The 14,605-nt window shown below is 36.2% G+C and overlaps 2 protein-coding genes across 5 annotated transcripts; one reads left to right on the top strand and one right to left on the bottom strand.

Annotated features, from left to right (window-relative positions):
• The first annotated feature begins 238 nt into the window (after nt 1–238).
• Nucleotides 239–5,921, top strand: LOC25493638 (protein FIZZY-RELATED 1). Its single transcript, NM_001425031.1, has 10 exons — nt 239–860; nt 948–1,070; nt 1,221–1,325; nt 3,242–3,421; nt 3,505–3,567; nt 3,668–3,862; nt 4,392–4,493; nt 4,584–4,646; nt 4,760–4,828; nt 5,385–5,921. The coding sequence occupies exons 1-10, from the start codon at nt 387–389 to the stop codon at nt 5,436–5,438; spliced, it is 1,428 nt and encodes a 475-aa protein (NP_001411960.1). The 5' UTR covers nt 239–386; the 3' UTR covers nt 5,439–5,921.
• Nucleotides 5,922–7,351: 1,430 nt separating this feature from the next.
• LOC25493639 (pre-mRNA-processing factor 17) lies at nt 7,352–14,402 on the bottom strand. Of its 4 annotated transcripts, none has more exons than XM_039833024.1 (4): nt 14,201–14,401; nt 13,983–13,992; nt 11,619–13,415; nt 7,352–7,785 (listed from the first exon to the last, which is right to left on the bottom strand). In XM_039833024.1, the coding sequence occupies exons 1-4, from the start codon at nt 14,328–14,330 to the stop codon at nt 7,779–7,781; spliced, it is 1,944 nt and encodes a 647-aa protein (XP_039688958.1). In that variant the 5' UTR covers nt 14,331–14,401; the 3' UTR covers nt 7,352–7,778. The 4 variants fall into 4 exon arrangements, with proteins under 4 accessions (XP_039688958.1, XP_039688960.1, NP_001411959.1 ...); XM_039833026.1 differs by having other exon boundaries at nt 13,983–13,987; nt 14,201–14,343; NM_001425030.1 differs by lacking the exon at nt 13,983–13,992 and having other exon boundaries at nt 7,445–7,785; nt 14,201–14,364.
• Between the last annotated feature and the right edge of the window lie 203 nt (nt 14,403–14,605).

Raw genomic sequence — 14,605 nt, forward strand, 5'->3', positions numbered from 1 at the left:
CTTTTATAAAAAATCACATTAATTATAATAAGATATTAGATTTAGCATTATCTTTAGTCATAAGTGAAACGCTTTAGAAAACAAAAAATAAAAGACAAAAAAACAATTTGTTCTTTTCTTCTGTCATAAGATTGAGGAGAGAAAAAAAAAAAAAAAAAAAAAAAAAGTGTGTATATAAGAAGAAGCTTGGGTGGTGCAAGAGTGAGGAAACAGTGTTGTGAAAGAGAAACAAAGAAACTCTCTTTCTTTCTCTCTGCACAATTATCGAGTAGTGTTATTTTTTTTAATAAAAAATTAATTAATTTTTTTTTTTTTATATAAAAACTGAAGAGAAAATTCTTTTACAGCGTTATTTTTTTCCCGGGAAAAATTAACACAGCTCCGCCATGGACGGAACCGGTAATCGAAATCCACCACCGACTTCCACCGTCGGAGATAATTCTCCACCGCCGGAGCCATCACCGGAGAGTCTCCGCCATGTAAGCCGTATGATCAACAGCAACCATTACACCTCACCTTCTCGAACAATCTACTCCGATAGGTTCATTCCGAGTAGATCTGCTTCGAAATTCGCTTTGTTTGATATCAATACTCCGACGGAAGGACGCGATGATAGTTCCAGCGCTTATACGACTCTTCTTAGAACGGCGTTGTTTGGACCGGATGTTGCAGGTCCGGTTACGCCGGAGAAAACCGACTCGCCGTCGATGACATTGCCGAATAGGAATATTTTTAGGTATAAGACGGAGACGAGACAGTCCATGCACTCGCTTTCGCCGTTTATGGATGATGATTTTGTTCCTGGTATTAATCATAGTCCGGTTAAGGCTCCTAGGAAGGTTCCTCGATCGCCTTATAAGGTGAATTTCATAAAAAAACTTATCTTTTTTTATTTTCTTTGATCTTTGTTTGAATGTTGTTGATTTAGGGTTTTGATTTTGATATAGGTTTTGGATGCACCTGCTTTGCAAGATGATTTTTATCTGAATCTGGTAGATTGGTCTTCACACAATGTGTTGGCTGTTGGTTTGGGTAACTGTGTTTATCTCTGGAATGCTTGTAGCAGCAAGGTGAGTTTTTTATCATATGATTTATGTGGTTGATTTCAAAATTTTCAATTTTTATGTGATTATGAGCTAGATGGTGTTTGGCTAGGAAGATTGTAACCTGAAAGTTTGTTTTTTTAATTGATTTATTTGATCTTGATATGGTTTATGCAGGTAACTAAATTATGTGATTTGGGGGTTGATGATTGTGTTTGTTCTGTTGGTTGGGCTCAACGCGGTACTCATCTTGCTGTTGGAACTAACAATGGTAAAGTTCAGGTAAGAGTTTATGTGCTAAATGTTGATCATAAATTAGGGTTTCCTAATGAGTGTATTTGATTGTATTTGTGGCAATTAGAGGTTTCTTTACGTTTTTTTTATTTGCTGTGATTTTCTTCTTGGGTTTTCCCTTGTCTGTTTTATTTTGCTTCCATATATTGTTCTTCTATTTCCCATTTGAAAGGAATACTTTTTCCCATTTGGGATGGACACGGCATTGGAATGATAACAGCATGTGTTATCTTACATTCTGAATAAGTGTTATAGCCATTTTTATCATTCTAAATGTGGTGGATTAACTGCTATTACTGATACTGAAACCCTAATTATTTGGTAAGCACGCCTTTTTCCTGATGACAGGGAGCTTCCTGTTCCTGGGTAGACTCTTAGACAGTTATATACCTTCTATATATGTCGTAACATACATAAGGCATATAAAAGGGTATATTATAATATTTAATGAATTTAATGTTTGATTATGCAATTATGTATACTGATACAATTATATGTTTTGATAGTTTTCCTTGATTAGCTCTTGTCGTGTATTTGCCGTGATGAGCTCTTGTCGTGTTGCTGTGTATTTGTCGTGATGTGCCGTGTTGTGTCGTGTTGTGCATTATGTCTATATTCATTCTATGTCATGTTGTGCATTGTGTCTATATTAATGCCGTGTCGTGTCGTGTCGTGTCGTGTTGTGCATTATGTCTATATTCATTCTGTGCCGTGTTGTGCATTGTGTCTATATTAATGCCGTGTCGTGTTGTGCATTATGTCTATATTCATTCTGTGTCGTGTTGTGCATTGTGTCAATATTAATGCCGTGTCGTGTTGTGTATTATGTCTATATTAATGTCGTGTCGTGTTGTGTATTATGTCTATATTAATTGTTTATATCTGAACTTCATGACTCTTTACTCTTCTTGATCATCAAAGTTCTGTTACTATAAACTTGGGTCAATGGTGAACCGTATACCAGCTAACACATCTGGCATTTAATTTTATAATATTCACATGATTATAAGTTTCAATTATGTTTTGATTCTCGGACATGTTGCTTTGTATAGGCTTCACCATTAACCCATGTGGCGCATGTCTCTCACATATGACCCATGTGGCACTCATGTTTCGATGTCAAACCCATTGGGTTAAAAAAATTTAGTAGTCAATACTTCGATACTAATTGATGTGGACTAGAACCAATCTTAAACACCAATATGATAAGAGGGGAGAGAGTCAGAGTCTTTATGATAATTCACCACTCGAACCAGCTGATGCATGAATCATGCTTCTGTTAGCTAATCATTTAATGAAATAGTTAATTAATTTATTGGTTCTGTACTGTTTTTGCTGGAAGAAAAAAAAAATGAGACGGTTTCTGTATTACTTGTATAATCTGTCAGCTCAACTCAGTACCTCTGAGGTTCTACCAGATCTAGGAAATGCAGCCTTTTAATAAAAGCGGGTCTAAGCAACTTAGGATCTGGTTTTGGCAACTGGTACTAGCTTGATAGCTATCTACTGAGATAGTCTATACTCTTTAGGCAGGCTCTATATTTGACTTTTAACGCAGAACACTTAATTTGCTTGCTTGATTGAATCTTAACTGATCCATAAACCATACACATTCTCCCTCAAGAGTGTATATAGGATTACCCTGTTTTCGTTCTACCATAGGTATATAGAAAGTGCATCACTTCCATCTTAATATTCCTTTGGACTGCCTTCCCCATGAAAAGTTGGTATTTAGTTGATCTCTGCTTAACTGCTCTGGTATCAAAATATGAAATATGTCTATTTTCCCATTGCATCCCTGGAACTTGCGAAGTCTACTTATTCTTTTTTTTAGGGAAACTTTATGCTCTCTGTTTCTATGCTGCAAATTAACTCATGCCTTGTTTTTTACTATATCCATGTAGATTTGGGATGCAGCAAGATGCAAGAAGATAAGATCAATGGAGGGCCATCGGTTACGTGTCGGTGCCTTGGCCTGGAGTTCATCTCTTTTGTCTTCTGGTGGACGGGATAAGAATATTTATCAACGAGATATACGCACACAAGAAGATTTTGTTAGTAAACTGTCAGGACACAAATCAGAGGTTAGATTTAGTTCTATTTCCTAGCTTCATCACTTTACATGCTATTCATCATGATTTTGATTTTGATTTTTTATTTTTCGAAGGTTTGTGGACTGAAGTGGTCATATGATAACCGTGAGTTGGCATCTGGAGGAAATGACAACAAAGTATGCAATCACAAACTTAATGATTTATCTGAAGTATCCAACTGCACTATTATTCTTTTCTTCTCCTGCACTGAAACTCACTCAATTCATATTGTTGCAGTTGTTTGTTTGGAATCAACACTCAACCCAGCCTGTCCTCAAGTACTGTGAGCACACAGCAGCTGTTAAAGCTATTGCATGGTCTCCTCATCTTCATGGACTTCTTGCATCTGGAGGAGGAACTGCAGATAGATGTATTCGTTTCTGGAATACAACCACAAACTCACACCTAAGCTGTATGGACACTGGAAGTCAGGTAAGAGTACTTCTTAACTGGTTTATATTTTCATACAAATGCACTGTATTTCAAAATTTGCTGTAATTTGGCGCCGCTGGTTGTTGGCCTTATATAGTTGTTGTCTAGTTGCTAGAAAACTTATATTTAATTTGTTGGAAGGGAAGGGGGAATGCTACTTCCCCCAAACACCTTCCCCTCTCATGTTTTGCTCACTTTACACACGCATTTTATGTGGTGCTATGAAATCATTCCTTACTTTATCATATGTAGTTACTCAGACATCACTGGGAAAATGGCTCCAGTCTAGTTTTCTTACTCTATTAAAAGGTTGTAAAAAAAATCCTAAATAAAACTAAAGCAGATCCTAGTTCTAGCTGGTTACCATTCATAACTGCAAAAGTTAGATTATTGAAGTTCTTTTTCAGTTCATAAGTTTCAGAATATATGGTATTTGCCTTCACATATTGAGAGAAGGATAAATAGGTCTTCTCTGCTCTTTCTCTTTCTTAACACAAATCAAATGATTTTTAATCTATATATTTTGCAGGTTTGCAATCTTGTCTGGTCCAAAAATGTCAATGAACTAGTAAGCACACATGGCTACTCCCAGAACCAGATAATTGTTTGGAGATACCCCACTATGTCAAAGGTACAAAGTGTCTTCTGTGATAAAGTGTATGTCTTTTGTTATCACCTAAGTTAAACAAGTTTTACCATATTTTTTTGTCCTTTGATGCAGCTGGCGACTCTTACCGGCCATACTTATAGGGTTCTCTATCTTGCCATCTCTCCGGATGGACAGGTATTTTAGTTCTTTCACTAATCCTCATTCTAGATTACTGAGTATGTAATGACAAAGAAAATATTTTTTTATCATCTATGCTATATTCCTGATTGTGATGAGTACTATTTCAGACTATTGTAACTGGAGCTGGAGATGAAACGCTTAGGTTCTGGAATGTTTTCCCTTCCCCTAAATCACAGGTAAACTATTCATTAAAAGATGGAGAAAAATCTTGTCCCGTCCACTGGCCCTGCCAGTTTAGGTTTTTGAATATTAGTCTTTTATTCCTGGAAATATGACTTGAGTCTGGTGATTAGGTTACATTAATTCACTTCACTAGTTTTCTAGAAGGGCTGCAGTATCATTTTCTTTTCTCGTCTATTTTTGTTGTTTGAGAGACTTTTAATTATAAGTTGCTTTGCATTCATGAAGATGTACCATTCACTGTTTTATTTTTATTTATTTTATGTTAGTCTCATGAAAGAGACCGGGTATACGAGAAATATTATCTCTTGCTCGTAAAGTTTGTCTTACATATCTCATGTGTGAGATTTATCAAATGTCAATTACCTACATAACCAAATGACAAATTTAAATGCCTACTTTCAAATTCATCAGTTTATCTTTAAATGCTATGTCCGTATAACATCATTTAGTATGGGAAGATATACTTGAATGTAATATAAACCGACTAATCTTATTGATTATTTCATTGTTAATATGTTAATTGACAAACTGATGTGACCAACGATGCAGAATACTGAAAGTGAAATCGGAGCATTATCTCTTGGAAGAACTACTATCAGGTGATTGATCCTGGCATTGCAGCCTAATCATGTGGCATATTTCTAAGTTTGGGTTGCTGTGTAGAACTAAATTTCAGAGCAGAGAACACCATGGTGGAAAAACCTTGAATATAAAAACACCACCAATGTAGCATCTTTACCAACTGGGAGAGCCTTGGAGGGAGCTATAAAAGTTTTGATATGGCTGCCGGTGATATCTATTCCTGCATTCATGTGTAGTCTCATTTTATATTGAAAAGATGATAACAAATGGGTAATTTATTGTCTTGGACTTATACAATGCATTGATGGAGTTGTAGCCAAGTTTTTTTATTACTCTTTTTTTTTTGTTCTTTTTGATAGTGCTCTCCTGCATTATATATAATTTTAAGATGCATTAACAGAGAAAACATCCTTAACAAACTTGTATATAATTATTTTTCCTTCACTGTGGTGACGTGGGGTCAATGCTTTCTTTATATCAATACTTCTTTTTTCTTCCCCTCACAAAAACTTCTAAGTTCTGATTGTGCATTTAAGTTTCTTTGAAATCATGGTTTCAATGCTATGCTATCAACTTATGTTATGACTCGAGAAGAAAATTTTATCTTCTGAACCGGATCAGAGTTGGTGAGCTTTTTACCTCTTACCTAAACTAAAATGCTGCATGGATGATCTACCAAACTAATGTAGAATGAGACATTGGTTTTATTTCAAGCCCCTTTGTTTATTAAGAAAAATATTCTGCTGACACATGATTGTATTTTACATCTTTGAAGACCTTTCGCAACACACAAGCTCCACCTATATGTGATATGTCCCTCTGCAAGTCCCAATCTCCACTTGATTAAATTAATACCTTTCTGTGCCAAATAAGAGGCATAATTCATAAACACCAGCTTCGCTGTAGGGTTTCATGGTAAGGTAGGACCCTGACTGAGGGGTATGGATTACTTCAACTAACAATTATTGTCACTGATATAAGAATAAAGTACTCCAAAAATATATTAAATTGTTTATATAATTTTTTAGTTTCCAAAATTTTTCAAAATTATATTTTTGACTTCCTTTGGAAAGTGAGTTCATTTCCAACTTTTGAAATATATAATTTTTGTCTTTTTTAAAAAAATATTTTAAAAAAGAAAAGATAAGTTGCAGTCCTCTTTCATCACATAAAAAAATAAAAAGTCGTGGTCCTCCTATTAAACATTAGAGATGGGTCATGGGTTAAGAGTTAAGACTAGATTTCGGTGATAGAAAATGACATTTTAAAAACCGGGAAAGAAAACATGTAGCTTTTCAAATGAGACTAAAAAAACACTATAAATTATTAGACAATCAACAATATATCTAAACCGAACTTTATCTATTGGACATTTATTAGGATCCTTTAGCTATACATACTGAAAAATCTTCTGCTGATGATACGTGTTTGTACATATCTATTTTCTGTCTCTTTAAAAAATGAAAGCTTGCTACTTTTTTATTTCCCTATAATTGAAGCAGTTAAGCTCCATCCCTGCAATGATCTCTACTAATTATTTAATAGAAGCATCCCTACCAATAGAAATAGAATCGCAACCCACAATCTCCAGTTATGGGTCCCTCCACAACTCCCCAACTTGATTTATACCTTCCTTTCTTTGCCAAATAATTGGCATAAACATCATTTCACCATAAACGTGTTGGACAATTCTCCTCTAAAATGAGCAACAACTGATATTATTCATTTTATGTGAACAAATCATTTTAGAGATTAAAATGAGTAATATCAACTTTTGATAAAAGTATGTGTGAGCTTCTTTCGGTTAATAAGGACATTACATAATATATGTAGGGGTTGGGGTTCAAACCTCGGACGCCTCACTTATTCACCTTAAGGGTGAATTTCTAGGCACTAGTATACTTGACAAAAAAACAATTTTTGATAAAAAGAAATAAAAATCAATGACAATATTATTATAAGCACATGCATAATAAATTGGATTTTGCTTTACTGAATGACAAAAATCCCAACAAAATTATTTACATGCGCTTGCAAAGCTAAATTAAACAGCAACATGAAATGGAATTTTTCAAATTGGTGAATATCTAACTTAAGTTCTATTATACAAAAGACTAAAACATCTTCAAAAAAATCTCCGATATGGTACTACAGCAACGCAATTAGCACGTAATGCTTGGCGACCCTATCTTGAAAAGTGTAAGAAAAATTTCATGATAATATTCAATTAATGCCATTGAGCCAAGGAAGACCAAATCAACAAGTGAATTCACTATGTTGCTACTCCTTTGGTCGCCAAGTGGTGTTTCGTCTACCCTGCTTCTGCTACTTAGTTCCAGCAACAGGCATCATTGACTAGAACTAGTCCCTGCGATCCAACATACAGACATTGATGTCAATAAACATCTATATCCAGAAACTTGAACTAAGAGCATGAACATGAACACGGCTAAATGTCCTCATACATACATTTGGTCCAAATCACATTTTGTTTTGAGTGCAATTATGGATATTTGCAGTAGTTCAAAGTCAAATGGTGTTGGTAGCATTACCTATCCTGATTGCTGAATACAATTTAATACTATGTGCAAAACAAATACAATCTAAATTAATATTAAAGCAAACCACAATAGCTAAGTTTTAAAACTCTGTAACAACAACATCAACAACAACCAAGTTTAATCCCACTAAGTGGGTACCTGGATCAAATTACGCCATAATGTTCTATCATAAAGCATAGCCATGGTGTCAATTGAACTCTGTAAGCGACCAATAAATTAAACTAAGATGGGATCACAGCTTCAGATTAGACCAGACTAAACATGAGGAGCTGGCTGCCACATTCAAAAGGATGAAAATGAACAAATCCAATGAGGAACTGGATTCAGCTTGGTAGTGATAGGCTTCAGCTCAACATGGTTGAATTCAATCATCTTGTTGGCCTATTGGGTATGTTGCAAACTTGCAACCATAGGTTTGCTTATGTAATCATGAACCAGAAAACATAAAAGCGATTGGAGTTGAGTGCTACAACTAAGAGGTTAATGTCTGTGCATTATGGAGTCTTATCATTACTTTAGCTATATGAGTCAAAGCAAAACTGCCTGAGTTTACATAAAAGCGATTGCGGGTGAATTAAGCCAATTTTGATACCTAAAATCATAAACTTGAAGGATTCTATGATTTAACTCAATAATTTGACACCATGGCTATCATGATTTAGAAAAAGGGGTTCATTTCTAACCAAAAGCAAATGTATTATTCACATCCTAATTCCAATAATTATCCAAATGTCAAATGTATCATTAGAACATTAAATAATTTAACCACCACTTTCATCTGAAACCTTGGCAATGACCTTTGCAGTAGTCCTTATATTAAAGAAATGCAAAAAATATACCCAATGACCTTTGCAGTAGTCCTTCTGTTTAGGGTCCCCATTAGTGGTAACAACGGTGCCTAATATGCCATGTTAATGCCAGTTGGCATCTAAAAAATACAAACCCAATTCCTTTCTGAAGACTTGATCAGTAGTAATGAGTGTTAGTCCATGTGGCATTAAACGTGCCAAACAAGCATGTGTCTTGCTACTTGTCGATCTTGTTAATCTTAGCATAGTGGATAGCCACTATTGTGAAGACTAAAGGGCAATCATACTTGATAATTATAATTAATTTTGGTCATTTGCTACTAACATTAAAAATAAACACCCTAATACCTTAACTACTAACTGAACAGAGAAAAACAAAGAAAACCAACAGAACAGAGAAGAACATAGCAGTCTCCTTCACATGCAGAAGAAGGTAAGAAAACCAACAACAACACAGAGAAGAACAGCTTTGTAACTTTGTGCAAAAGGAGACACAGCTTTGTAGCTTTGCGCAGGGAAACAAAGCTTAGTACAGGGAGAACAAAGTGTCGCAATGAAGGAGAACTATTTTTTGTAACCAGAAGAAATATGTTCTCGAATACAAATAAATAAACGGGCAACTTAAAAACAGAGAAATGATATTTGTACAACCACTTTTTGACAACTTTCTCTCTCATACTCACATTATGTTTTTACTTTCTCTCTCTATTGCTCTCTGTTGTCAATAGCGGCCGAACGCGGCGCGGCCAAAAACAACAAAGCACGACACAGTGCTCCAACGCGGAGCGTTTGGAGAAAGCGGATGAAGCGGGGGCCGAGTCAATTTTTGGGGTGGCCGCGCCACGCCGCATTTCCGCTTTGACAACAGAGCTATTGCTTTGGTTTTTGTGCCAATACCTCTTTTTCTTTGTGAAATTATGGTTGTCCCAAAAGTTGTCAATCAAATGGTTGTTCAAATAACACAACTCCTTAAAGAAACGCGCATTGACCAGAATACCCTAAAATTAAACAGAGCAGTTTAAAAATATGGGTATTTGTGAGATTTCACCCTCAAACCCTAGACGGCCAACGGGAAAGAGTGACTGCGCTGCGATTTCATCGCGATTCGCGGCCGCAAATACGGTTCCTGCTGAACACAGGTTGCAGGAACAAGGGGTCGCAGTGTATGTCGTCTCCACTATCCTATTATCATGCACGATTGCACCGCTACTGGCAACATAGCCAACTTACTGCTAACAAAGACCCCAAAATGGCATGACCAGTGCAACAAATAAATTCACAGGTCAGAGACATATTTTTCAGGTTTCCTTTGTGTAGAGATTAATGTGAAAGTGTGTGCCAAAGTTGTGGATGAAAATGGCAGTTTATTGAATGTTAAACGCCTTAATATACACATGATAGGAGTTAAATAGCCATGCAACTCTTCTCATTCCAAGTTAAAATATTCAGCAGAAATAGAACATTCTTTACTTGAATAAGAGCAAGCTTAAAACAAGTTATCCATGCACAGTGGCTTTCACACTCATATTGACTATGGAGAATAAAGGGTTAGGAAGACAAGAGACAATACCTACACCAGTGTCGAAAAGGGTTGTAGATAACAGGGATTGTTTTCCTAAAAGCTAAGGGGGCGTTTGTTTCCCTTCTGAAAAAAATATTCCCAGGATTCTTACGTTGGAACTAAACATGCCTTTGTTTGGTAGATAGGAACAAAAAAATAAGCTCAGGAATAAATAATTCCCAGGAACAAAAAAACACCCATGTTTACCCACGTTCTCCTCAATTTTATTCCCATGAGATGGGGTTGGGAAAACTTTATTCCCGGTAACCATAAACCCATGAGATGAAATGAAAACCCATTATTACCCTTTAATTTCACCATCGTAACATACTAAGATACTGAAATGATGAGGATCCCTTATATTGTTGAATTAATGTTAGTTAATGAGACAATAAAGTGATTGAAAACTCTCTAATACTAAATGCAATTGCATCACTAGTGTATAAATAATAGAGTACGTATAAGTTCTTGACCCAAAAAAAAATAATTACGAATAAGTTGCTTTATTGTCTACATGGACTAGGCTCCATTTTCGTAAAGCATATGCATAAAAATAATAATGCAGAAAGGATCGTATTGACATCATTTACATGTGGTTACTTGCTGATTGATTTCCTTGAATGTTTCTTTGTAGAATTTTCTTATTCCAGTTCATGTTTAATTAGTTGGTTTTCTATTTCTTATTAAACGGGTAAAATTGGAATTACATCATTCATTCCCAGGAACAAGTTTTGCAATACAAACACATTTCAATTATTCCCAGTTTCTTTTTTAATAAAATTCCCAGGAACAAAACTATTTAACCAAACACTTTTTTCATATTTTCCTAGGAATAAAAATCACACCTTTATATTCCAGGGAAAGATAATTCCTGAGAATAAATTGTGTATCCATGAAACAAACGCACCCTAAAGGTTGCCATTATGAAGATCGTCTAAGGACTCAGGCGACTTCACCAAATAAAACTTTACACAGATCTCTACTCAAACACCTTCACATTTCTCCTGCTAGACTGTTGGACCAATAAACTAATGATGACTATCATGATCCTATAATTTGATGCAATCTAAAGAAGCTAAGAGATGTGTTATGAGCTAAATAAACTAGAGACCTATATTAGCTTGAATTGAATAACGATACACATAATTCTATCAACATGGTAACCAAAAAACTAGCATTCAATGAGTAACTGACAGTGAAGCATGTTTCAAAGAACAACATACTATATAAGACTCTAATTATATACGGCACAGCATGAGAGTTTACTTACCAGTACTTTATCAACCCGTCCCAGCCACACGTCGCTACTTTGCTCTGTTCCAGAGGATGCCACTGGCAACCAATGGTAACGCCTTCGTGACACTTGAGAGTTCTAAAGACTTTGCAACTCTTCCAATCCCAGAACCAACACTTACCCTCACCATCTCCCGACATGACAAAACGTCCATCCGGCGAAAAATTGACCTGACAAGCATATCCAGCAACAATGTGTCCAGCAAACCTCTTCTTTTTGTTAAGTTGAAACTTCTCCCTTGTGCTATAAATAAGAATCTGGTTATCTAAGCTCTGCGCGGCGAGCCAATTCGCGTTGGGGTGAAGCGAAATGGAAGGCATAGAGTGCATATGTGGCTCACTAATATACTTTATAACCACGGGAATACCATACTCCCATACCCTGAGGGACTTGTCATCACTAGAAGTAACAAATCTCCTATTGTTATCGACAAAAGTAATGGTATTGACAGCCCCCAAATGCTGATCATACTCTTGAGTTATCTGCCCTGTATTCATATCCCACTGAACAATCTTCTTATCACTCATACCAGCCAACAAAACATTCTGTTTATCCTCATCCGGGTTAAGCTTCACAACATAAGGGATCTTCCCAGTGGAGAACGTCGATATAACCTGCCCCGTTTCGGTATCCCAATACTTAATATTCTTATCATAACCAGCACTCAAAAACTTTGTTCCATCATTAGTAAAACAAATATCCCTAACAGCTTTGGAATGACCCATGTAAGTCCTCATACATTTACCAGTATTGAAAACATCCCAAATCTTAACCTTAGTATCCATACCAGCCGAGAGAATCAAATGACCTGAATTCGGGAAAAACCTAATTGCAGAAACCCCTTTCGTATGTCCACTCCAAGTATGCACCAATCTCTTCGGTATATAACAATGATCATTACTCGCCTTAGCATCTTTCGGAGGCGCAATCCAAGACCTACCTTGATAATCCCTTTCCTCTTTCCCATGAAAAGTACTCTTATCCTTAACAGCCTCAACTTTTTCACCACCAAAACCACTTTTTTCTTCGCCTTTCTTCTTGGCGTGCTCCTCAGCATATTTCTTCTGATCTTCCGTTAACTCTCCTTGTAAACCCTCCTTCTTCCCAGCCCAAGGACTCTTCTTATTCTTCAATAACCACGCCTCAGAAGCTGGATTCTCAATCTCAACACCCTCTTCGTCGTTGTTATTTTTGTCTTCTTCATCATCATTCTCTTCTTTCTTCTTAAGAGATTCAATTTTCCTCTTCTTCTGTTCGCGGTGTGGGATATTGTAAACAGAAGCAGCGTTATTCTTCTGCAAAGCATCGAAATCACCGATGTAATTCGACGCAGAAGGATCAGCAGCGTAACCGAATTTTAAAAAGGTGTTATGCTGTTCATCGAAGAGGAAAGGTTCAATATTAGCGTCTTCGACGAAACCAAGTTTGTGGTTACGCATACCTTGGGCTAAACCGTCTTTAGCGTAAGGGTGAGATGGGCCTTGAATGGGGGCCCAGAGTTGGTCGTAGGTAGGGTTGAAGGCGACGAGGTGTTGAGTTGGGTCGATGGGTTTGGAGAGGGTTTTGGGGTCGGCAACGGTTAGGGCGAGCATGGTGTCGTCAACTTTAGGGGCGGCAGAACGGGATGGGAGGAGACGGGTTGGAGAATTTTCCGGTGAATTAGGGTTTTGAGTTGGTGAACCTGGATCGCTGTTGTTGTTGTCGGAGTATTGGTTGAGTAGATCCATTGTTGTTGTGAATGTTAATTGAAAGAAGATGAAGCTTTTAAAATTGCTGCAAGAAGGTTTAAACAATCACTTGACAGAGATTTTTTAGAAGAAGAAGAAAACAACAAGTGGAGAGAAAAACCAATGCCTTATACAGTATTATCAATAATTAAAGGTGAGAGACAAAGGACCAAATAGTATTATCTCTAAGTTCCAAGCAGTATTTCCTATTTAAGTGAAATAATAAAGTAACAAGAAGCGCAATAGGACCAAACAGTAGGATCAAAACTGTGCGCAAAATTAAGCCCATCAGGCCACCATAGCCAAATAATGATTCAAATCACAAAAAAAACATTATAGTGGTGTCAGACTCTTGAATGGAAACCCATCTCAATCAAAAGAACATTGAAACATATCAATCGATTCCACACAATAACTTTGATTCAATTCTACTCAAAAAATTCAAACATATCAATTGACCCATACAACAGCTTATATTGTTTGTAAATGACCCATAAAAGTTTACAAATAGTATTTTAAGTTAAATTTGGAGATTGTGCTTTCGATTATATTGAGTGGAATTGAAGTTAAAATATTGGCCAAATTTGTTTTTGAGTAAACTTGGATCATCTACCTCCACTGCCCTATGAAAAAGAACCCAAGACTACACGTTAAGAACCCAAGAACCCATTTCAGAAAACCCAGGAAAATGAGTAGTAAACTTGCATGATTTTTAGTTAACCAAAACATAATCCAAACAGAGCAAAATCTGTCTTAGTAACCAAAATCCGGATTTCAAAGAAATAAAAAAATCAGGGTTTCAATAGCAATTTAAGGAAGAATGTGACTTACCCTTGAAGCTAAAGATGAACACGGCGTCTGTACCGTCTCCGACACGGAGGTTTTTAGAAACAACCGATTGGGTTTGATGTGGATTGAGAGAATTCCAAATTTGGGGAAGAAATTGGAAATTAGGGTTCATCCGAATTTGGGTGAAAGGGTAAGGAGAGGTGAACCCAAATATTTTTTGTCGTTTTAATTTTGAATTGTTTCTTTATTTTTAAGTTAATAAAAAAAAAAACTTAAATATGTCTTTAGTCCCTGCACTTTCATCAGATTTTGACATTGGTCCCTACACTTTTTTTTGTTTGGAATTGGTCCCTGCACTTTGTAAAAATATTGGTATTGATCCCTCTGTTAACTTTCTATTAAAAAAAAATACAAAACTATTGGTATTAGTCCCCGCACTTTTTAAAA

This window comes from Medicago truncatula, chromosome 4 (genome assembly GCF_003473485.1).
Source record: "Medicago truncatula cultivar Jemalong A17 chromosome 4, MtrunA17r5.0-ANR, whole genome shotgun sequence".
Classification (NCBI taxonomy): Eukaryota; Viridiplantae; Streptophyta; class Magnoliopsida; order Fabales; family Fabaceae; genus Medicago; species Medicago truncatula.